The following is a 25,424-nucleotide window of genomic DNA, read 5'->3' as shown; positions in this document are numbered from 1 at the left end:
AGATTCTCAAAAACACTAGTGTTACCTTCAGTCAAAAGCTAAATCACAATAGCACCTGTGACTTACCAAGATTGTAAAGTGCTTCAGTGCATAAGGAATCATTCCTGAGAGCTTCCTTATAAAATTCAGCTGCTTTTTCACAGTCTCCATTTGCAAAAACAGTATTTCCTTTGTTAGTTAGAGCTGCTGGATTGTACCTATCAGAATTTACTGCTAAATCTGCATAGCTAGTTGCTTGTTCCAATTCATTCCCCTACATGAACAAAACAAACACTGTATTAGTCATTTGTCAAGTAACTTTCTTGCAGCTGTGGCTTCTTCCAGGAATTTCAGGGGTTGAGGATGGAAAACAACCCCATTACTCTGTTCTAAAATACTTCTTATATATCTGCATAAGGTAGATCATCTCTTTCAAGTGGCCACCCTGTCCCATTCAGTCTGCAACCTTTCTCTGTTGCAATAAAGTAGCATTTACTAAAAAAAAAATTTTTAAAAATCCATATCCTACAAACTTCATACACAAACAGACCTGCCTAAGCTACCTATTTCACGTGTTTCTGAAGTTCAGCTGGGGTTCCCAGGGCCAATGTTTTAAATCCAGCCACTGAGCTTCTGCACAAATCCAACTGCAAGCATGTTCCTGTGGCCTGGGGCTCAAACTCACTCTGCTTCCCATCAACAGTACCCAAAGGGATCTGATCCAAATTCCCAATGGTGTTCCAAAATAACTACTCTAAGGTGCAGTGTCTTCTTGTTTACAGAGATTATTTAGGCAGACACAGAAATTGCTACAAAAATACAGAGCCTGCTACATAAACCACAGTTCTTAACTGGTTTTGTTGAAGGAAACACTTACCAAATAATAAAGGAATGAAAGGTTTGTTGCAGCTGCACTCTTTACTCTGCTATCCTTTTTTTCAAACATTTTCAAAGTCTCCAGTGCCTAGAAATAATTTGGAAACAACTTACTCCACACTGAAGTGAACTTATTCCAAAATCCTTTCAGAAAGCATTGACAAACTTCACAGTAACAAACAGCTGAAATTATCAACTCATATGCTCACATACATGATAATTACTAGAGCTTGTAACACGCACTTCTGAGCATGTACACACAAAATTGTACCTTTACAATTAATACTGTATTTATACAATATTAATTTTCATCACAATATTTCAATAATATTGGCTATTTATTACCTATCCAAAATTTAGATTAGATAAGGCTACTGTGAACTACAGGTATCTGACAATTCTGTATGTACAAAATGCAGTGTTAGATGACTTGATTTAATCTAGTCAACTAATGAAAATTCTCATGCCTATTTTTCTAGTTCTTTAAGTGAAAACTAAAGAATTGACATAAAACCTTTATCAAAAATCCAAAAAAGAACACACTATATAAAAAAATACACACCATAGGGTAGGACTGGATTTCAATGTGCCTTTGTTTTGTGTAATAACAAAATGACAACTGTCTAAGTTTAGGAAGTACTCAAATGTGAAACTTGAGGCTAGAAGATTTTTTTTTAAACTTGAACATAAAAACTAAATTTCATAAACTTCAAAATAAACATGTTTATAGACAAAAAAAGGAGCATATTTATAGCAAATAAACTACAAAAATCCCTCTGATATAAAAGGCAGCTTTTCCTTTTCATTGACTATGGAATACATTTGTAACTGCAGACTAAATTACTAAATAAACCTATCTCCCTTATGCTAAATATTTATATTAACAACATAAGCTGTTAGAATATCACAGTGAGCCCAGTTCCATCATCTATTACAACACAGATGTGGCAACCACAATTTAACCACCAACATTAGCAAGTCAAAAGTTTCCTTCCTCCTTTGCCTGAAATTAAGCTGCTGTTTACATATCAAAGCAAAGGCATGATACTGTATGTCAAATGCCAAAACAAACATAAAGAGAAGTTTTAATTGTCTGTCATACACAGTTTTCACAGTTACTCTACACAAAAACTGTAAGTGCATTAATGATGTGCAAAATGACAAAATATATACAGCTAAGTGTAGTTCATAGATTCAGTCAACTACATCCTACCCAAGAACTATGAACTATTAATGATCTTAATATTCTTCTAATAGAAAATTTTTTAAAAACATACCAATTTCAATCAAGAAAAGCACATTACAAAAGTTAGGCTCTAGATTTTGTGGTCTCAGAAATGTAAGACTTGTAACTATACTTTTAAACTTTTTATATATATATGTTTATGATTTTCTCTAAGAAGGGAATAATCCCAAACATTTCCAGATGTAACACTACTATATCTGAGGTACTCTTAAGCAAAGATTTGCTTCTTCATGGAATTAACTTTTGGATCATTTAGAGCTTTACAGTTCAAAGTTACTTTCTGAAAATCCATTTCTCCTTGTATCTGATTTATTTACCTTTGCTTGTACTGCTAAATGGCAACTTGGATGATAAAGACCTGACAGAAATGCCCTTTTCATGTATAACAAAAAGTTCACACAATTCTGAACTCAATTTATTTACTGGTAAATTATGTTGTGGGTCTCTTGAACCATTTCAGCAATTATGAGTCTTAGGATGAGCCCCCAGTTATGAGGATGAAAATCCATAGGCAATATTCCTTATGTCCTTGTAAGGTAGCACTGCATCATCAGTTACACTTAAAAATTTCTAAAGAAATTCTAACTTTTAAATCCCAACAATAACAATTACTTAGGTTCAACAATCAAAACACAGACTGTCCAAACTATTCATTGTGAGTTGCTTCCAGTGTATCTAAATTATTTGGTTATAGAAGTTAAACTTCAAAGCAGTTTGTCTGACTCCAGCAGAGATGTTATGCCAGAGATGTTATGAAGATGCATCATTAACATGCAGAATTTTATTTTTTAATTAATTTTCAAAGTTTTTCTTTGATATTAAAAAAATCAAAGTATTTTATACACACAATTAAACATAATGCGGTAACATTACTTTGAATTTTATTTTATATTTTAATTGCAAGGACTGTTTTAAAATAATATAATCATTATGATGAACCCATACAGCCCATTGTTGTAACAGGAGAAATCTATTTCAGTTTGTTTGTTTGTTTGTTTTTTTAAAAAGATGCAATAAAACTTCAGTCTTGGAACTGAGTATTTCAAAAAGTTTCCATTCTTGTTATACAGCCAAAGGTGTGTTGAGCAGTTGGTGAGTTAGGAAGTATATGAACAACAGACAGGCAGGATGAATGTAAATATCAGCTGCAGTTTTATTAGAACAAAACAAATAGAAAGATGCTCTGCCATCACCACTTTGCAGCCCCACTCTACTGTTCAGTGGTTCCAGTGCAGGATAAAGGTCTTCTGTCACATAATCCAAGTAAAAAGGTTCTTCTCCCCTTACTCCTAACTTCCAACAGACTTCCCTCTCCCTCCGTTGAAGTACTCCACAAAACACCAACAATCTCTGTACCTCATTTTATCTCTGAGAACTGATTTTAGTTTTTTTTAACCTATACTGAACACTAACTGGAAATCACAAAAAATTGCCATTGAAACAATAAATTCTCGAGATCATCGGACTTTTTACCTACCTGTAACATTCTCACCCTTCAAAAGGTATCATCAGTAAAGCTACCAGATTTTCCCAAATCTTTGCAAACTCTCAAACTGCTTCCTGATCTCAGAAAAGGTTTCAATGTGCTTGTTTTGGCTGGGATAGTTAATTCTTTCCATAAAAACTTGTAGGGGACTCTGTTTTGGGATTGTGCTGGAAACTGTTGATAACACAGGTTTAGCTAAGCAGGGCTCACACAAAGCCAAGGCCTTTTCTGCCCCTCACCCCACTCCACCAGTGAGTGGACTGGGGGTGCACAAGGAATTGGGACAGGACACAGCCACAACAGTTGGCCCCAGCTGATCAAAGGGAGGTCCCAGACCTCCCAGGTAGAGGTGTCATATAAAGGTGGGGGAAGAAGGAGGAAGAGGGGATATTTAAGCAATGCTGCTTGTCTCCCCAAGTCACCATTATGCATGGTGGAGCACTGCTCTCCTGGGGATGGCTGAACACACCTGCCTGCCCATGCTGAATGAATTCCTTGGTTCTGCTTGTGTGCACAGCTTTTGTTTTATCAATCACACTGTCTTTATCTTAGCCCATGAGTTTTCTCCCCTTTACTCTTCTGATTCTATCCCCCATCCCAGCAGGGCAGGGAGCGAGTGAGTGACTGTGTGGGGTTTAGTTGTCAGCTGGGGTTAAACCACAATAGTCAGACATGCAGAATAATACAGGATAACTCTCTTGCTGTACCTACAGGGAAGGAGAAGAGGACAGGCAGACAGGGAGAGCAAGAGCTGCTCAGGAAACCAGAAAAGCTTAAATATGAGAAGTAAAAGCAGCCTGAAGTTAAGCATGTGGCCCTGTGTGTATCCCTCCAAGATGTGGGAATATGAATGACCTTAGAGGATAACAGGTATCCACAGCTTCAGTTCTAATTTTGCTGTATATGATCTACTGTAATTCTTGCCACTCATGCACAGCTGGGGATTGCTCTATTCCTTCTTATTTATGAAGCATTCCTATCACTAAATGTACCAGCCAGTGCATTTTAAAAGAAAACCTGTCAAATCCTTTCAGATATTTGAGTTTGTTTTTGTTCAGATGAAGTTTTTTTCTAATTACTCCTATTCCAAACCAAGCCTTGTATGTAATGGAATGACAGAAGAGCCAACTAAAGTATAAGGACAATTTATAGTATTTTAGAGAATGCTGTAGCACGTGGGGAGCTGCAAGAATACCAGAGCATAAACAGTAACTATACAAAGCAGGTGCAGCTGCATGTATTCTGGTACTATAGCCAACCTAATTGAGAGAAAGATTCAGCTCACATTAATGAAAACACCCCCAGGCTGATTAGCAAAGGCTTTCTAGGCTCTATTGACTGTACTGACCTGAGTTCCATTAACTGCAATGACAGCTGGGACACTCAGTGAAGAAAACTACACTTGGGTGTTTTGATTTTGAAATGCACTTTATCCACTCTAACTTCCACTGCAGAAATTTCATTTAGATGAAATTTGTCTCTTGCCAGTGTTTTTATAAAGTTATTTTACTGATCAGCATCAAAATAATTATTATTTGCATAAATCACACTTTCTCTTGCCAAAAAAAAACCCCTGTGGCTAACAAAGGTATATACAGTATTGAAAAGTACTAAAGGGCAAATACAGTATTGAAAAGTACTAATGTGAGAAGTTACTATACCTGGTTAAAATTCTGTTGCCTCAAGTAAGTAGTGGCTTTATTTATTTCCAAATCATTGGCCAATTCCACATAGTGGGAAGCTTTCACTGCATCAACACACCTGCAACAGAAAGCAAGCCATGAGACAAACAAAATGCATCTATGCAAATGCCTCCAAGTTACATTTTTTTCAGACAATTTGCTTTCCAAAGTGAGTTTTCTTAGGTAATCTTTCCTCACAGTGGCAAAGAGCACTCTGATTAAAAATACCTGTAAGAATATTCCAGTCCTATAACCTACCCTAATTACAGTATCTCTACTAACTTGTTTCTTTTGAGTCAGCTGTCTAAATATCACTTTATTTTCTATCACTGAGCAATGCTTGATGTCAAAAACTGATAAAAATTATTTTTCAAACCACTTTCTTTGGCTACATTCTATAAGGTGGTTTTTCAAATTTCATCTCCTGATGCATATATTACCTAACCTATAAAAATACTAGTGAACAAAGCCAGAGATTACAGACTGTGTCCCTGAGCTACATCATAACACTGATCAAGTCATAATAATAAGTCTCTTTCTGGCCATTCCCCAGTAGGTTGTGGCTTAGGGTTTTCTGCAAAAAGAGTGCAGAGCAGAAGGCAGCAGACAGTTTGGATGTTCACTCACAGCCACCACCTTCCATGGTTTGGTGTGATCTGCTTTCAGCTGCCTGATCATTTAAGTAAGACCTTTATTTATTGTATGCATATCCTGGTCTCTCAAACATTTGGAAAATAGGCACAGTAAATGAACAACTTGTGGGATGCTTCCTTAACACCTTCCACTATTTTTTAACTGGTGGAAAGTCACCTTCTTTCCTTTTAGTAATTGGCTATTTTGCCAACAGAAGTTTAATACAACAAACTGCCTGGTGTTATATTTGGTTTGGCACATGGACAGTCTTTAGACAAATGCCTTTTAAGTTAGAGAAAATGTTGTAATAAAAATTGGTAATTTCTTCTTTTATTACAGATGTCTTTGCAACATCAAAAAAGCATTTTCACCTGTCAGTTGTAACATCTTTTAACCATAAAATGCAATGAGACCATCCAACTGTTCTTTATGAAATATGACAGAATAGTCCCAATAATATGTCACATTTTAAGTAGGAAGTTACGAACTCCGAAGAGTATTTGTCCCCACTTTCTTTCTCTAAATAAAATGAATTTGATTGAAAGTACACTTAATACTCAGAAGACCCATAATAAAATTTATAATCAGAAAAACTAAGCTCAAGCTGCCAGTTAAACTTCTTCTTTGGGCTTGAATACCTCAGTTTAAAACAACAAAGAGTAAATCTGTCCTGATACACAAAAAACTATCCCACAAATGTCAGCAAAAGCTGTTCAATTAGCCAGAACACATCTGAGAATGTGTTACTCCATGACAAGTATTCTGTGGATAGCACTACGAAAACTGAGTATCTGACAACCTTTTCTGGTTTTTCTGAACAAAATACAAGACACAGAGCAAACAAATCTGACTTGCTAATGCTAACAAATTAGAAAGCAATAACCTATTTTTTCACAAGACGTATTATTTGAATCCTGATAATTCAGAATGGCAGAAGTAGGAAATTATAAGATTATAATTATTATTAAACCATCAAACACCACCTTGTGGACTCAAGCAGACAATACATGTCTGTGTGAGAGATTGTTTCCTGTTAGTATAAATAGCTTTCCTAGTGAATTATAATTATAGGACCTGCAAAATTTGAGAATAATTCTAACGGGCCATAATCCCCAGGTAAAGGACAATCCTCTTTTCCCATCAAACATTATTCACTGCCCAAACACTAACATATATGTTGGTAATATTGTGCCTGCAATACACAACATTAATGTGCATGCATATTATTCTCCAATGCTATTAAAATACAAAAAATATCAAAGGTAACCCTTATAATAAAAAACTAAAAATAAATTTTGAAAAACTTATGCTAGTAATTTTTATACTGTCATTATAGGAAGTGTGTCTAATTGAATTTGTTTTAAAGAGAAGAGTATTCTGCTGTAGAAAATATCAAAGAAAGCAAAAGCTAAGCTGTACATTGAAAAATAAAGTCCAAATGATGAACTGTGTCAGCAGCCTATCACTGTGTACAGTTACGTAAGCGTTTTAAGGAATGGTAGATTAAGTTTATATTCATAAACATTAAGTTCATAAATGAAATTCAAACAAATCTTTCTTAAAATTTAGATTCCAGTATTTTATATAACAACTCTATGAAGCAATCAAAATTCTTAAGCACTCCAAGTCTTCATTATGCCATCCCCAACCTTAAAGGCTAGCCATCACTGCCTTCCTTATAGCATTTGTCTGCTGAGACTTTTAAAATCTTTTCAGTTTTGAATTGGAACTTTTTGTGTGAGTTCAGAACACCACAAAATGTGTAATTAAGAGATGACATTTGATGATAAATTACTTTTTAAGACAGAACACACTCTAATGCTTTGTTGTGTTAGGAGGCAAACTGAAAATAGCCTGGTTGCTGTTTCAGATGCACAGAGAATTGTGTTTTCCAGGCTGCTTCCACCTCTGAACTGGTTTCATAACCAGCACAAGAGTTAACACAGCTTAGACAAAAAGAAGCCCCACTTGACTCTTACCAGTCATAGCCTACTGCAAAAGATGTCTCGATTGCCGGTGCAATGAGTTTAGCAGCTGTCATGATGTATTCCTCTGCCAAGGACTTCCTAAAGGGGAAAAACCACAAAAACACGACACAAAATACGAAATAAATTCTTCACTGTCAGGGTGGTGACACACTGGAACAGGCTGCCCAGAGGAGCTGTGGATGTCCCATTCCTGGAAGTGCTCAAGGCCAGGTTGGATGGGGCTCTGAGCAACCAGATCTAGTGGGAGGTGTCCCTGCCCATGGCAGGGACGCTGGAACCAGATCATCTCTGAAGCCCCTCCCAACCCAAACCATTCTATATCTGCATTCAATTCTATGTCACCATTTCAAAAACAAGTATATAAAAAAAACCAAAACAAAATGTGTTCTGGCTTCCTCCTGCACTCAGTACAAATCTCAGAAGTCAATGTAACCAGTTCCCTGTTACCACTATTCCCTTGCATTGTGATTAAGCTCTTAGTTTTTTCTGTTTTCCTTTCACTGCACACTAACTGTATTTTTTAAAAATCTCAAACACTGCAAGTTTTAAGCAGTGTACCCTGTAACATTTGGGGTAGATACTCTGCTTTAGGGCAGTACACTGAACTGAGTGATCCAACTGTTTTTTCTGAGCATGTTCTTTCCTAAGAACTGGGAGAACACTTTTGTAACAAGAGCTGTGGACAGGTGACAAGACAGATAATCCTCCTTGGAGCTAAAATTCATGGCACCAAAGTCAAGAAAGAACAGAGTCCACCATTACCTCTCACGTTCTATTTGACTTAAACTGTCATTTTTAATGGCTTCAATCAGTAGGTTTGTATGTAGATCATCCTGGAAGGGGACAAAACAAATGCAAATTATACCAGCATACAAACATTTTACTTCTTTTATAGACAATATGACTGCAAACACAAATCGATAAAAAATAAATAGTCTATTATGTCACTTACTTTCTACATTTGCAAAAGCTAGCTTCAGTTCAAAGTAGTTTTCTAAGTGTATACTCTGAAATTTGGTGTTACAACTACTTCAATATTGTTTTTCTGCTTATGTGTGTTGTCACAGCTCACATTAAGGTTGTTAACAGATGTAGTTCATGTCATGTGTATCAGACCAGAAAGGCTGCAGATCACACTGACAATATTCTCACACTTAAAAATAAGCATTTGCTGAACTGCTGTGGTACTCAGCAGATGAGGACTTGTGCTACCTCCTTGTTACAATAACTTGTATGATCATCTTATGGTTTCTATCACACATCTGTTAGCTCTAAAAGAAATTATGCATGTTATGTTAAGAAATATGTATGTTAAGAAATTATGTATGTTAGGTATCCACCCCTTCCTTGTTTATTTGGGACAGATAATAGATGTATGCAAAATAAAGACCAGAAGGAGACTGTGATCTTTTCTCTGACCTCTTAAAAAAATAGAGAACTTGTAAGGTGTGTTAAAACCATAGCTTGCCTACCCTTAGAAATAAATTCTGCAGTCTCAAGGCTTTCTTCCAATGAATGATCTTATATAGTCCTCAATTAATCCAAAGGCTAAATGATCCTTACTCTTATATAATTTCTAATATAAGAAATTATATAAAATGTATTAAAATATATGTATATCAATAAATACATCTGTATGCTTTGTATGTTAAATTTTATTTCCTTATGCTATGACAATAGGAAACAACAGCTATTGTTAAGCTGCAGACAGTTTGAAGATTAGTTATGTATTTGATATTTAGAACGGAAAGATTTGCATCACCGAAAAAAAGACTGCTAGAAGATAAAAGCTTTGATCTTTCTATAGAGGATTTTTCTAAGAGTGACCCTAAACCTATTAACTATTTTTTCCTCTCTTCAGCATCATGGAAAGTCAAAGGAAGTCCAGTTTCCAGCAAAGTCTAATAGACTAAAATAAACATCCGTAAATGTCACTATAGTTTTCTTCTGTAAAATAACACTACAATATTTACAAGTTTTATTAACACTCACTTGAGGAAACTTGCATTAACCCACTTATTATTTAGCTCCTTTATTTTACCTTATAAATATTTTATTAAAATTTTATATAAATGAAGATGGTAAAGCAGTTAGTGAGCTGTGTAAACCCAAATGAATTTCAACAAAATCATTACGATGACAATCTTGTGGTGTGGGTTTCATGTACATCATCTCTTTTGAGGAAACAGAGATTACAATATTCTCTCATTATTTTACACATCTGAGCACTACTGCCACACTAAATGCATGCTGGTAAAAAAGTCATTTCAGATACTTAAATACACATCAATTTCCATATTCAGTACAGTCCAAGCATTCAGTATCTCTCCCTCTTTCTCCTGATTTACTAAAGACACAGTTTAATTTTTCCAAACTTACATTTAAAGAAATGTATTTGTCTTCATAATCCACTTCCAAGGGAACTTCGATGAGGTTTTTGAAGGCTTTCTTCATTTGCTCAGCATTTCCAATAGCAAAGTAACATAGGATCAGGTTGAAGCCTGCCTTCAGGTTTGGGGATATGTTCATTATTTCTTCAAATGAAGAAATGGCATCAACATATTGGCCAGTTTTAATAAATGCAACTCCAATATTTTCCATTATTTTTATCCTAAGTAAGAAATCAGGTTTAGGTTATATTTTTAACTACTAAATCATACTGTATTCAAAACTTGTACTTCATAAGCATGCCTCCTAGAAGAAACTCACCTCATCTGTTTGTGGGAACTAGTAATCTGGTCTAGAGCCATACGGTAGAATTTGATAGCTTTGGAATAGTTCCGTTGTTTTAAGTAAATATTTCCCATATTTACCTTCAGTATACCTATCAAAAGGAGTCAATGAGTTACAACATTTTAAAAGTGTTTCAAAGAGACAGAGAACACCACCTTAATAAATTTGTCTGCACTATAGGATAGCAATGTCCCTTTAAAGCTGCACTGCACAGAACTGCCTTCTTTGAGTTTAACTCAAGAGAAGATGAGAGAGAAGATGAAGTAGTGATGAAACCTAGAATAGAACTACATAAGATATATTCTGGTTTTGAATTGAGGGATGAAGTGGAGATTATTTATAGAGCTCTCCAGGAAGAAACTTCAAATAAGCATCTCTGAAAAAAACCACTGCAGGGGTCTCAGAGATATGCAAAATACTAAAAGAAGCTTTCAGGAGGGAAAGGCCAAGTCAAAAGAGAAAAAAATAGTAATAGAGAAGACCACATAGCATGTGTGACATGAGAAAATTATGTATTTGTCTTTATGTTTAGCTTAGTCTGTTGAAAGAAAAGACTTCATGAGTCAGTATAATTTAATGTGGTTTGGCTCTCCAAGTCAGAGATTATGAATATCTGTCATCCAGTCTGAGTGACAGACATGAGGGCTGAATTCTCTGAGTATCAGCACCATGCAGATGCAGTCCTCACTCTGAATTCCTGACTGCCAGTTTTAATTCACTTTGGGTTACAACCTACCTCCATTGCTGAACATCTTATTCTTCACTATAACTTGGTAAGTAGTCAGTGCTTCAGCATACATTTCATTAGCAACATACTGACTGGCCAGATTGAGGAGAACCTATAAAAATTGGAATGACAGATTTCAAGTTAATTTTACCTTGCAACTACTGTCTTTACCACTTGTAAGCCTCCCATCTTTAATGTTCCTTTGTTCTTGCAAATTGATATAGAGGAAACAAATTTAAAAGCTACTTATTACAGAGAATTCCTTTATTTTTGTACATAAATTACTAGCATTCAAAGTTATGCTACATGGGCCTTAGACCTAAGTAAACACAGTATTATAATGCAAGGTTATTAATAAAAATTCATACAAGATAATTCTCAGAAGCTGTGTGTAATTTATGACTCTCAACATGTGGAAAATGGTCCCAATGCCCATGGTCACTCAGTTTAGAAGGGGAGAATTTTTCCAAACTGCTGTTTCACAACAGAAGTTCTGTTGGTGTCAAGTAAAATAGCTCTGCATTTTTTCCACAGCTTTACTCTGACCTTCATTGTAAAATAAATTACCAGTTCTGCCTAATTCAATATATCAATTGTTAATAACTGTCTCTACAGCACTATTGGAGTATGAATTTAAATATCTTCCAAGCATTTTTATGAATGTTGCATGCTTTTTTTCTTAGAAAAAAAGAGTTTATTATTTGAACACCAGAGTGTAAATCTAGATACCTGCTTTAAGATTCAGAAATATTATTATATCCTATTTAATGTAACACATGCCCAGTCATTTTATGGTTCAATTTAAAGGCAGTATCTTATCTTTCATGTTTCGCTTTCTCCTCTTGGCATATTAGACTCTCTAGGCTATTTATTTCTGAAATACAGAGTCTGCATCTGCTGTATTTTGATATGCAGGTTTTACATGTGAATAAATAAATGAAATATATATTCATGGAAATTCTTCTCCACTTAATGTAGACTCCGTGGTTTCTCTGGCATTTGAGATTGCATGGGAATGGACTCAATGACATGAATGGATCCCCTCTGTACACTGCCAGGAGCATTACAACACAGACACACATACACTTCAGGAAACACTGACATTTACCTTCAGGTGTTTTTTTTTTAGCAACATTTCAGTCACTGAAGGTTTCTAAGCACTTACTGTGTAAGTGAGGTCTAAGTTGATACTTTCTGGAGGAGCGATTTGTTCACGTTGTCTCAACAATTCTCTTTCCTGTCTTCCAGCTTCTTTTGCTTTCTCCAGAGCCTAAGACAAAATACTAGAATTTAACAGTGCCTTGAATCTTACAGACTCATGGTGATGAAAATACATTCAAAACAAGTATGAAGAGAATACACTCATGTCTATTTTCTTTGGCTTACAGACTGCACCAAATGCCTGAAAAAAGCACTATAACTCACTGAAAGGTTTTAATTAGCAGTAAGCAGACAGACAGTTATCTAAGTCTGCTTAGCTGTGTAATTATGTACCCAATTATAATTCTCTGCAGATTGGTGTCAATATCCTTTGCACAAGGAACACTTTGGGTGTAGCAAGTGCCATTAGCAGTCCTGTGTGCCTCCACAAGGGTACAATGATTAAGAAAGTAATGGCTACTACTCAAGGTGGCTATCTGGAAGCCAGTGGTGGAAGAAGTACTTCAAGATACAGTTTGATTCCTAGTCCTTATGATAAGAGGCAAATCAAACTTGGCTATTTTACAGATAATGAGTTCACAACTTTGATGACTTTTGCAGGAAAATGGATATTCTGCTAGACTTGTAAGAAACAAACATCCTATGGGACCCCTGGAGTTGTCTGATAGAATTTACATAAGAAACAACCCCTTTGACATCAAGAGCATTCTTGAGCATGCATGCAAGAGGCTCAGGAAAAACTAACAAAATAGATTGGTTAATTAGCCACTACTCAGCAGCACAACAATGCTCTAGTATCCCCTATAACAGAACAAGTACCTTCAAACTGTCCATTGGAAATGTTCCTTATCCATGGCAAACTATGATCATTCAAAGGAACCATCAAATGCTAGATAGCCTGATCCAGAACTGTGCCAGTACAACTAATCCATCAGACCCATCTGAAGAGGTCAATGGACACAGGCAGAAGGGAATTTTTGCAACACTGAAATCTTAACAAATGTATATGCCAGAAATAGAGCTCCTACCTTTTTTCCCCACAAAGCAAAGTATCACTAGACTAGAAGAGTATAATAAATTTAGAACTGAAATAATTTTAATAATTTTAAACATTTGATGACAAGTAATTTTGAAACATCTATCTATACAAATTACAGCAGAAATTAAGTGAAAGTCAGAAAAATTACCAATTTCAAGTCTCCACAGCTATTGGCAACACAGCTTTCTTCAACCAGTTCATTAACCTTTTTTTCCAACTGCCTCATCTTCTCCTCCAAACTAAAATAAAAATAACAATAAAAGGATTAACACTAAAGTAATGCAACTGCAAACACTAAGCTTTTACACATATTCTCAATAAAACAACACAATGACATATCACATGTCACAACTAACTGGTTTTCTCATCAAAGAAAGTATTGTGTGAAACTATGCCTAGAGAAGATAGTCCAAAGATATCACATTCACACCTTAATTTGAGAACAGAGACCTAAGAAAACATAAATCCTCTTACAAGAACAGTACAGACAGGCAAATTTCACAAATCAAATTTGTTCAGGAGAAGTAACTAGAAAACAACAGATGAGCTTTCATATCAAACACTAATGAAAGGAAATATCACACTAAAAGCAATTAATTGAACCTTTATTTGCATACATAATTCTAAAGCACTGCTTGCAAATGCAGATTATAACAAAAAGTTGTAGTTCTTCTAGACTTTTTCCACTGCTAAATAACCAAACATTTCAATAGGATTCCCTATTTCTGTACAGCTGTTTGAGGAACAGAACTTTGGTTTGGAAAACTCAAGGATTTTGTGAGCGAACTCCCCAACATTGGCACCAGTCTGCAAGCTTCAGCTCATTTGTGTGGCAACAGCTACACCCAAACTTCTGAGCGAGTCAGAACCAGAAATCACTGAGATCAGGTGCTCCTGAAAGGCAGCCAAACACATGCACAAATGTTTGTGGCATTATTCCACCAAGTTCAGAGTTTGGCCCATCAAGGTTTTTGTAACTGCCTGGATGTTTTTAAACTCTATGCATGGCTTTTTTTGTTGCTGTTAATGCTTTGAAAGAATGTAATGCAGAACCAAACAAACCTGTCTGAATTTTTCTTTTCCAGAGGTGAAGCAGGACCTCTTGCTTGGCCAAGAGGATCAAATGAAGAACCTGAAAAATTGACAGAGTACTGAAAACTGTAAAGTAACATCTCCCTGTGGCAGCTGGTGATTTCTACAAACCATACCTCTCACAGCTGCTTTAGTGTAACCTGCAGCTTGCACTGCTGTCATTGGTCGAGAAATCCCATCCTCAAATAAAGAAGAAGATATATTAAAATAAACTCAGTAAAAATTATGTGGTAGACAATACAGACATAATTACATATCTTATACATAAATTTAAAATATTCCATATATATTATTTTAACAATAAGTTGTTCATTGCATGTCAGTAAGTGTTAGAAACTACTACACTGTTATTGCTTCCAAATCTGTGCTCAAATAAAACACACATCACTACCCTCATGCTTTCTGACAGTACTATGTTCAAAAAAGAACAAATTAAAAGTGTAGTAATATGTATTAATTCAATGAACTTCTAAATACTAGTATCTAACACTTACCAGAAAAATTCATTGTTCCAAATGAATAGAAAATGTAAATATTGGAAGCTTTACCTGTATAGTTCCTGTCATGGGTCGTCCCATAGATGAAGTTAAAGTTGCCTTTGACTACAAAAATAAGTAAGTTGTTTAAAATTGTCATTCACAAAGCATAAGAGGCCTACATACTATCTTCTCAACACTAAATTTTAAAATTGAGCTAACTCTCACATAAGTTTATAGCAAAGTTCCCATTTATGTTACTCATATGCAATATACTGCCAGTTCCTGGCAGACAAAGATGTTGAATGCTTCAGTTATCACAAATTCACAACAAAGGTTTTTCATGTATTTGGATACTTCCATCAGCTCTTTTAAAAAGAAGTACATAGAAAATTATCTGAGACAGCATACTTTCCATTATTAAATGATTGAAATTGCTGCCTTGAAATTGAACAAGTAATTTAGATAAAATACTTCAGTAAAGTTCTATGTAGAGCTGATATAATCTGTCACTGTATTAATCTCTTAAATTACAATTTCGTGCAGATTTATTTTATCAATACATCTAAGAACACAACCAATTTTTTCTGATTCAACTAGAGATGTTTCATAGCCCATATTCTTCAAGACTTGATTTCACCTTAACTTCCAAAAAACTTTCCCAAGCCCAAATAACAACCTATTCAGTTCCCCCTGCAAGTAAACCCAATTAATACCACGGACTCTAATGCCTTATGCAGCACAGATTTGCAGCATGGTTCAGGAGAAAATAAAAACAACCAGCAACCATGCCTTGACCAAGTGCAAAACTGTAAATTAAAACCAATTAACAGATGCAGTTCATTGGAATGAAATTCTTAATTTAGAAGGGCTCATTTTGTGCATGAAATTAAATGGTACATTTATATTTTGTAAACAACATTTTTGTTAAGGATACAACAGAACAAAAACCTGCCCCAAATCCAGTAGCTAGAGGTCTTGGACTTGATGTAGCAGGAATTTTGGCTGTCACCTGGGTGGGAAAAAAAAAAAAGAACCAAACAAAAAAAACCCACCAATTAAAACCTGTATGTGTCAATTATTAGTGTTTCTATATAGTAAGATCTACATTAATGCTCAGTGTTTTAAAAGGTACTTACAGGGGGTCTTCTTCCATGACTTGTTCTTGCAGCCTGTTGAAAAGCTACATCATTTTCTAAATCCTAGAAAAGATAAAAACATTAACCCCTTTTAAAACCACATCATCCAGCTCATAATTCCACAACCTTCAGACTACTGTAGCAGATTGGTAAAAAATCAAAAATTCTTCACAAAATACTTGAAGATAACAGGGTTTGAACAACTTGAACAACAGGGTTTACTGACAATAAATTACAGTTAAATTATTTGTTGATCTTTTATGTTATTTAGATTAAGAAATGTAAAAACTCATTATTTTCTAAAAACACAGAGGAAAGAGAGCTAAAGTCATAAAATACAACACGAATTTCTTTTCCCATCCAAATGTTCTTATCAAATACTTACACTCTCTCTGAATTTTCACATTAACAACTGCAATGCAAGACATTAAAACATCTCATGTCCCTCAGGTCCTGCAGCAACTCCCATTGACTGGGTACTGGGATTTCACACAAGATGCCAAGTCTTGCTAGTGGGTTTGGACCAAATGACATCACTGGAGTGTCCCAATTGCACCAAACCAGCAGTTACCCAAAAGTGCTCTGCAGGGCTACTTTAAGACATCCCAGATGCTCTACCCAGTTGCACAGAGACCTGCAGGATTCCAGTTTTTAATGCAAGCCCCTCCAGCAGCAGCACAGTAGGAAACCAAAGACCTACTGACCACTCTGGAGCCTCTTTTGTCAGAAAACTTGCTGCTGCACACAGCCTGGGAAACACCAGGCTGAATGTGCCTACAAATAATTATGATTTTATACATCAAAAATGCTTTATATTTACATTACAGCATCTTAGATCTGTTGAGATCTGCACAAGTGCTTATTTGGAATAGAAAGCTACCAAAGAATTAACTATTCAAAAAGATCCTGAAACCTTCAGATGTTTCTTGCTAAATAAAGTAAACTTCACTTCAAAGAAGTTGTAAACTTGTATATTATTGTACCCATAAATTCTTATCTTAAAATTCTAAGTTGAAATCCTATGTATGGGAAAGATGGGAAATAGCAAATATTTTACCTCTGTGTCAAACATGGGGTTATAATCATTGTAGCCAGAATAGAGATCATCTTCATTATTCTCAGGAGCCAGATGCACATTTTGCATCATTTTTCTGTGAAACATGTAACATGCCAAATGTTATCTTGGTGGTTTTATATAAATATTTTAAAATGCAAAATATAAGCAGTAGTTTGATTAGTCATAAAAACTAGGACTCACCTATAAACAATATGAAATGGCACCTTTTCATGGATTTATATTTTTGTTTATACTTATATCACTTATGAAAATTGTTTTAAAGGTATTTATCATTGAAACTAAATTATAATAATAAGTAATTGAATTACTACTTCTAGAATAGTATCTTTCCACTGTCAGCTAACTCATGTTTGAGACAACTCATAAAGTTAGTCTTTATAGGCCAAACCATAGTAGTTAGTCTAATGAAAGGTATTTAATCTTGCTTTAAAGCTTCCCTTCCGCATTCTAGGATCAACATAGCTACAGTTATGAAGCCATTTCAATTAAAACGGGTTTTAAAAGCTAGCATTAAGGAAGCCCGGGTTCCAAAGTCTTTCTCCACCAATATTTCCCTGTCTAACAGGGTGTCTTCACCTGGTGGCTTTTCACTCACGGAGGGCACACACTGAGGCGTCTCACTTTGCCTGGCTACCTGTTCTCACAAAAACCTCAGGAAGGCAACGTTTGCTTTCATCGATAACATGAAGTACATGCCCTTCAGCAAGCAAGCCTCAGCCAGGTCGCAGCGCACGGTCCTCGGCAGCGGGAGGATGAAGAGGATGTTCCCCGCCGTGCGCGGTGTCCCGCGGCCGAGCCGCTCCCGGCGCGGGTTCCTCCAGCGGGGACCCGGCAATGAGCCCCGGAGCGGGGGCGGCTCAGGGCACGGGCGGGACTCGCCCTCGGCAAGCCCGCGGCCCGCTCGGCGCTCAGGGCCGGGCGGCGTTGCCCGGCACACGGCGGCGCTCCCCGCATGCACCGCGGCCGGGCGGGGCGAGCCGCGGGCGGGGCCGGGCGCTGCCGGAGCCGGGGCCCCGGGCGGGCGGGCGGTGCCGCCGTGAGGGGCGGGCGGTGCCGCCGTGAGGGGCGGGCTGGGGGCTGGGCCTCGGCGCTCGGGGAAACGGGGAGCGGCCCCTCCTGCCAAGTAAACGGCAGGAAAAGTCCGTCAAATGCCTGGACACGTTTCCAATCCAGTCGCAATCCAAAACGTCAGATTTTCTTCCAATGAGCTGAGAAATGTGTTCTTAAAACTAAAAGGCTCGATTAAAAAAAAAAAAAAAAAAAGTTGTTAAAGCTTCCTGTATGCCATAGCCTCTGAAACTAAATTTGAAAAATAAAAATCCTTAATGTCTTATAAAAAGATGATTCTTCCTGACATCTTTACTACTTTCTCTTGGTATTTTGAAACCCTGACAAGTGTCAGTTGATTTGCCCACGGCAAATCATTATACTCTAGAGAAAGTCTCCTATGCCTAAATGGAAAACAGAATAGAGAAGGGATCTCTGAACATGCCTACAGTATTTTTGAGAGAGAAAACATTTTATGAAACCAATTGTAACCCCTACTGCCTTATGCCAATAGCATAAGAAAGCTCAAAAGACAATATGCAATACAGTCAGAACACCCTTTTTATGGTCAGGGATTGTGCACATTATGCAATGTCAGAGTCTTCTGCTGCTCACCTTTCAGCCTCAAAGTCCTTTCTGACGAGATAAGCGCAGAGGACAAGTGAAAGGTCTTTCTACTCTGGCTTCCAACAAGAGAAATAAAGATAACATAAAGAATTATTAAGACATTTTTACTTCCTGCATTAACCTGTTCACATTCCGTGCATGAACCACTTTCACACAGAAACTTGAGGCTTGCGACCTTTGGTCATGAGAGTCTTTATACCTGAATTTTCTGGAGTACAAGTAGTTTGCAGAATGACAGACTTAGGGTGGGAAAAGTTTTCAGCTGCATTACTTCCCACAAATCATAAACTTAAGCATAAGAAAAATATGTACATTTATAGCCCCTCTTTTTCTGCTTGTGACTCCTCATATACATTGAACCTGTGATTTTTAGATTTTTCTCATTGTCCCCAACTGCATTAATATGTACCTGAGCAATAGATTGTGTGGTAATAGACCTAGCTCTGCTATCCGGCTTGTCCATGTTGGGGACCTTGGCATACTGGTGCCCAGCACTGTTCTCAACCCAAATTTCTAGGGCAGTGAAAAGAAGGCACTGTGTCAAGGAGGCAGTGCATCTGATTTGTAAATGAGGTGGTGCCAAGGCAGCCCTGGAATCTGACCATGTTCCTACTGTCAGACTTCCTTACCCTCCAAAATTGGGTGTATACATTCAGACTTAAGGGGGCCCTGGCCTGGATGGACTCTGACCATCCTGGGAACATGCCCTGGCCCAGGTCCTGAGACCTTGCATTCCAGCTGCTACTTTTGACATACTCACAAGATTATGAGTCTCAATGACTTGGTTCATGTTTTGAAAAGCTGTGTCAATCGACAGGGTTTAGTTTTGGTTTTTTGGGTTTTTTGGTTTTTTGTTTTGTTTTGTTTTGTTTTTGTTTTCTTTTTTTCTGGTGCTATGAAGTATAAATACATCTTAATACATGAAGATTTCACAGAAACCCCCAAAATCTCAGGAGCCTTTGTGGCAACACAGGGCCTTACTCATGGGTTGTGATCATAAGACTTCATCTAACAAGATGATGCTACAGTAAGAAAGCCTGTAATGGTGTAAGATGATGTAATTGTCTTTATTGGCTAAATCCAGAGGGCAACCTAGAAAGTGAAAAAAAAAAAAAACAAACCCAAAATAGTAAATTTAGTATCTACTCTAGTCCTAGTAGCATTGTATGCTTTAAATTCCTGATCATTTTAAGGTGGATTAAACCACGACTATCACTAAATTCCTCGGATTACTCCTCTGACTGCATCAAATTACACACTTGTGCAGCTGAAGCAAACTGCTAATCTGATGAGGTTTTCCTTCAGTCACTATTCAAGACATTAAGTACCCGATCGAGAGAATTCAGTGAAAATTTAGTACAGATTAAAGAAACCATGAAGCTATATTCTGAAATAGGAATTTCTTTGCCTTTCAATACATGGTGAATCTGTCTTTTTTCTGTAGTAACTTTGCAAATAAGGACTCAGACAAACTATTCCAGCACCTACTAATTTGGGTTCAGGGGTTACTGGCCACAGTCTGCCTGTTATAATTGCTGTTAGTATGTACCTTTTGTAATCGCTGTTAGTGTGTACCTTAGCCTTGCTCTGCCAGTAGAGTTGTTCATCTGATCACACACTGATTGCTGTTTTTCTGATTTGAAAATGTACTTCTCCAACTGTAATCTTTAAAAAAGTAATTTTCTAGTACTGAATTCTGGACTGACCAGGTTTTGGGATTACCTGCTGTCATGCAGAAACCATTCAACCAGCTCGACTGTCAGAAACAGTGAAGCTGCATTTGACTGCTCCTCACGGAACTAAAGCATCTAGTCAGCATACAATTTGAAAACAAAGTGAATGGAAGAACCTCATTATGAATGATACATATGTTACAAGTAATGTATATGAAACTGTAGAATGTGTGAATTGGAAGGGATCCACAAGAATCATCAAAGTGCAGCTCCTGGCCCTGCACAGGACACCCCAAGGATCACACCATGTGCCCTTTTTTGTTGTACCACATGTTGTAGTTTGGGTTTGAAATGCATTTGCAACAGGAAAATCATTTTCTTAACAGGTATTTTTACTACTGAACCATATAATTCTATATAGTTTTGCTGAATTGTGCTTTAGTAGTATCTACTTTGCTACTGTTTACTTTCTTATTCCTTCCGATTGCTTCTTTAGGAATCAGAATTTTGACAATATTGATAGTATTTGCATCAGGCCATCTGCACTTTGAAAGACCACTCAAATTAACAGCACGAACTGCTAACAATAATTAAAATTATAGTTTTAATTGTAATATCATTTCAATACAACCACTAGTTACAACACAGTATGCAAACCATTAGTTAGAACTCTACAGAACAGCAATAAAGTGACAAATTAAAGCTATCTTTTTAAGGCATTATACTTCATGAACCATTAGGAACGTAGTAGCAACAGATCATAGTCCATTACCAAATAAATGTACTTGCTGGTTGCTCTAGTGAACAAGTGATATATTAAACAGATCTAATACTTAACAAATGTGAACTATGCCTCTGTTATTATTCCACACTAAAAGCTTAGGCTAGCACTCTCTGTATTTTAAAAGCATACCATTCCTTTATTTTCTCCAAGGGGAATTCACATCTCCTACATATTACACGTCACCAAGGCTCAGAGTTAGCGAGAGTTATTTCCTCTTGCTTATTACACGACCCTTTTATACTATCCTGCTTCTCCCCTGCGGCAAATCCACCCCTCTGTGGCCAGTAGCAGATTTCAGCTCTGCCCATGGGGCAGCAGAGGAGCATATTCCATAGGAAAAGACTAAAACCATAGAGGGATCAACTGTGCAGCTCCCAGCACAAGTAAAATCTGCCTCTACACCTATTTGGCTTTGAAGAAAGAATACATACGCTGGTGAATGCATGCCTGGTGCCAGTACAAGCCCTACATTTCATTCCTAATGGAGCCCAAGTCCTTTCACCATATTATTGGTTGGTTATGGTCTTTGATGTTTCTGGGCTTACAGCACCTTCTATCCTTTCCATGTGAATTGTAGAAGAGGGAGGAGAATCACAGTCCCTAACTTGTGGTCGCTGCAAGAATTGGGCCTAAAACTCTTCTGCTATTACACAAAAATTAAACTTGTACTGTGGTCATACCCTAGTTTTGATTAAGTAATGCAGAGCTATGGGGCTTTGTCATTAATATATGGATCATAATAATAACAACAATAATAACAACAATAACAATAATATAGTTCGCATTTCATTGCCATAGACTTGTTTTATTCACCCCCAGAACTAAAAGGCCCTGTAATTGTTTTTATCACAGCTGTGATTAGCTCTAAAACCCTTGCAGTAACACTCGGAACTTTTAATTCTCTGAATCCACTTGTAGATCTGCAATGGCTTTTGTCTCTTAGTCTATTGCTGATGACAAGTCTCAGGAGGTCAAATAAATACACGTCTCAGGAAGTCAGTATTAAAATAACTGATAAATACTTCTAAATGGAAGTGATGGTAAAGTTGTTCTGAAGACCATTTTTTCTCAAGCCCAGGTGACATTACTTTTATGTTCTAGGAACTACCGTTTTTTCTTTGAGGTAAAAACCCGAGTTCACAAAGAAAGTATGCATTGTTTGCTTCAGTTATGCTCTGTCTATACAAAGGTCTTTGTGTTTAGAACATGTGCCAAGTCATACCATTTTGAATTAGTCTTCAAAGGAACAAAATTGGTACATGCTAAAACGTTAAAATGCTGCTTTCTACGGCAGCCTACATAAGCCCTGAGCAGCAGAACTGGCACAGCAAGCTACACTCTTCTGTCCCACTGCCTTAAATCTTCCCATGGCCCAATTTACTGCCACTTGGTTCCACTAACACTGCCCAGCTACTGGCATATCTCAGGTTACATGGGTGGTGTTAAGGTCAGGAAGCCAAGGAGATAAATAGTTTGGTTTTCCATCTGCTACCCGTTGAGCAGTCTTCACGAAGCCTTTAGGAATATATCGTTCTGACTTCTCCATCTCATTGTTGAATGTGATTGGAATTAGCAAAGTGCCAGTGAGCTGGCAGATGTACCAAATTATTATGTTAGCCTTATTTCTTTTTCTTGGAAAGTAGAAGTTTGTTCAGAAGAAGCTGAACAAACTTTCAAATGATAGCCAAAAGTTCACTGAACTTCATCAGTAACTATCAAACCTTTATTCTGGGTTCGAATGTATTGTTTTTCCACTGTTAGGTTTTTTGAGAAAGACAAGAAAACTTAAAAGTATTTCCTGGATGTATTATACTTTAATATATTTTTTAATATTAATCAAACATATTAAACGTCACGTTTTCTCTCCGTGCCCGGGGAGCGGGGGGGCGGGACCTGGGGGCTGCGGCCGGGGGAGCCGCCCCCGACCCGCCCCCGACCCGGCCTCGGCCCCGGCCCCGGCCCAGGGCAGGCTCGGCCCTGTCCCGGTCCCCGCCCCGTTCCCGCCCCGGCCCCGATCAGGCTCGGCCCCGGGGCGGGGGCGGCCGCGGAGCCAATGGGCGGCCGTGACATGGCGGGAGCCGCGGGCGGGGCGGGCCCGCTCGGGGCAGAGGTGTCTCATCCCGCTGCCCATCCCGCATCTCCCTCCCGGTGGCGGCGGCCGCAGGCATGGAGCCCTCGCAGGTTACCATTATCGGCAGGTAACGCTCTCGTCCCCCGCGGGCCGGGGCAGAGCCCCTGGGAGGAGGTTCCGGCGCGGCGCCGGTAGGACGGATGCCCGCGGCGTGCGAAGGGGCTCGGGCGCCTCTCCCGGCTCGGTCCGGCCTGCGGGCAGGGGGTTCGGGGACTCAGTGCAGGGTACAGCCCTGCCGCAGCTGTCCCCACTGCTGCGGCTGCCGGGTGTGACAGCGCGGTGCTGGCTCGGGGCAGGCGGTGGGCTCTCCCCAGCCGCCGGGGCGCGCTGCTGCTGGATCTCGGGAAGTGGGGGGATGCACCTGCTTGCCTCTACTTAGAGTGCCTTTGTTTAAGCCCCTGACAGCTCTGTGCTACTGTAAAACAAACAACAAACAAACATCTTTACCGAAGTGAGTCGCCCTTTACGTCTGAAGGACTGCTGTCCCTTTTCATTGCAATGCCTTGTGTGTGTCTAAGTGCAAGAGGAGCAGAGAAATCCAAGCACAGCTTAACGTCCTGTTAGTCAGCTATGTCAGGAAACTCCTAAGTTGGTCTTAAACACTCCTGAAGCAATATTGACTTGCCACAAAAGTCAGCAGTATTTCTGGCTTGTGTGGGAAGGCATTGTTTCATCCTCTCATTGAGCTGAACCTAAAGTTCTTTACTTGAACAAGAGTCAGGAGGGGAGAGAGAATAGGCGCAGGATAGTAACAATCTCCTGTGCACCACTGTACCTTGGTGCTACAAGTGTGGGCTGGAGCCAGCTTTATCAGCAAGACCACTGGAAGCCTCAGGATGGGAGTTTGGGTGCTGCTGTGTGACACTGACCAAACTGGCTCCTACTGCTGGTACTCAGGGAAATTTTGTTCACTGTAGGTGTGCCTGAAGGGTCAGGAGAGTTGGGCTCTTGCCTGCTCTGGCTCCTGTGGCACTACTGCAGGTTTTGGTAGCACCTGTGGAAGTTGTGTGAGCAGATCTGGTTGTTAATATTTTATCACTGAGCCCAAAATGACAGCACTTAAAGTGTCAGAAAGCACTGTCTTGGGGTGAAATATGCTAACATCAGGTTGTGATGATGCTGTCATGTACAATGCAGTAACGGTGCAGGCCTGATACCTACCATCAACTTACTTTGTGTGCTCTGCGGTTCAAAACAAAACCCCCACAATCCTAGAAACCTGTATTAAAGAATTTTTTGGTGTTTTAAGGAAATTTAATTTAAAAGTGCACTTTAGAAAGGTTATGCTACTTTGTAAAGATACTGGTAGCTCAGATATGCTTATGTCAAGTTGAAGTGATTCAAGTGCTTTTATTTTATAAATACTCATTAGCCAGGAGGCTGCAGTAGCTAGCAAATCTTGACCATTCCTATTCTGTAAGTTTGTTCTGTTGCTTGCCTCAGAATTGATGAGCTCTGGGCTTACTACAGAGAAGTTGTTTATGTTTACCTTTAAATGGTAGGTTTTGAGAGAGACCTCACTGTCTGCTTAACAGCAGTAAATGCAAAACTTGACTTTTTTTGTCCCAGTTATTTCCACTGATTCCTGCTATTTCCTGAAGCTTCCTGTTTGGTTCCTTTTTAGAAAGATATAGTTAAACCAAAGGCTGAGCATGTTCCTGTTTTTTCTTCCTTCTTTTCTAATCTGTCCTATTACTTTATATCTGACTTTTGTTCCCCTTTTAATCTTTTATTCATGCCCTAATGACCTTGAATTTTTCAGTTGCCAGACATCACTAAAGTTTAATAATGCAAATACAGTGATCTTGGAAGTGATAGGAAATGCAT

At 38.1% G+C, this 25,424-nt stretch overlaps 2 protein-coding genes across 5 annotated transcripts in view; one reads left to right on the top strand and one right to left on the bottom strand.

Annotated features, from left to right (window-relative positions):
- Positions 1 to 18,224, bottom strand: part of IFT88 (intraflagellar transport 88) — a 42,103-nt gene extending 23,879 nt beyond the window's left edge. The window contains exons 1-17 of one of the 4 annotated variants that reach the window (XM_054272291.1): positions 17,970 to 18,224; positions 17,315 to 17,408; positions 16,258 to 16,320; positions 16,074 to 16,130; positions 15,191 to 15,244; positions 14,759 to 14,822; positions 14,613 to 14,682; positions 13,699 to 13,789; positions 12,516 to 12,620; positions 11,360 to 11,462; positions 10,600 to 10,714; positions 10,270 to 10,501; positions 8,653 to 8,723; positions 7,882 to 7,968; positions 5,249 to 5,348; positions 857 to 943; positions 67 to 253 (exon numbers count right to left, since the gene is read on the bottom strand). In XM_054272291.1, the coding sequence (XP_054128266.1) occupies positions 67 to 253; positions 857 to 943; positions 5,249 to 5,348; positions 7,882 to 7,968; positions 8,653 to 8,723; positions 10,270 to 10,501; positions 10,600 to 10,714; positions 11,360 to 11,462; positions 12,516 to 12,620; positions 13,699 to 13,789; positions 14,613 to 14,682; positions 14,759 to 14,822; positions 15,191 to 15,244; positions 16,074 to 16,130; positions 16,258 to 16,320; positions 17,315 to 17,404 (1,576 nt within the window). In that variant the 5' untranslated portion in view covers positions 17,405 to 17,408; positions 17,970 to 18,224. Of the gene's footprint in view, positions 1 to 66; positions 254 to 856; positions 944 to 5,248; positions 5,349 to 7,881; positions 7,969 to 8,652; positions 8,724 to 10,269; positions 10,502 to 10,599; positions 10,715 to 11,359; positions 11,463 to 12,515; positions 12,621 to 13,698; positions 13,790 to 14,612; positions 14,683 to 14,758; positions 14,823 to 15,190; positions 15,245 to 16,069; positions 16,131 to 16,257; positions 16,321 to 17,314; positions 17,409 to 17,911 lie in introns of those variants that run through there. The other 3 variants (XM_054272289.1, XM_054272290.1, XM_054272292.1) reach the window with 3 other exon arrangements.
- Positions 18,225 to 23,551: 5,327 nt separating this feature from the next.
- Positions 23,552 to 25,424, top strand: part of CRYL1 (crystallin lambda 1) — a 51,053-nt gene continuing 49,180 nt past the window's right edge. Inside the window, exon 1 of the mRNA XM_054271569.1 lies at positions 23,552 to 23,664. Within this exon, the coding sequence (XP_054127544.1) occupies positions 23,633 to 23,664 (32 nt within the window). The 5' untranslated portion in view covers positions 23,552 to 23,632. The remainder of the gene's footprint in view (positions 23,665 to 25,424) is intronic.

Source organism: Melozone crissalis, unplaced genomic scaffold (genome assembly GCF_028551555.1).
Source record: "Melozone crissalis strain CALT ecotype California unplaced genomic scaffold, PUWL_Pcris_2 ptg000013l_1, whole genome shotgun sequence".
Taxonomy (NCBI): Eukaryota; Metazoa; Chordata; class Aves; order Passeriformes; family Passerellidae; genus Melozone; species Melozone crissalis.
This window is presented reverse-complemented; position numbering and strand designations above follow the sequence as displayed.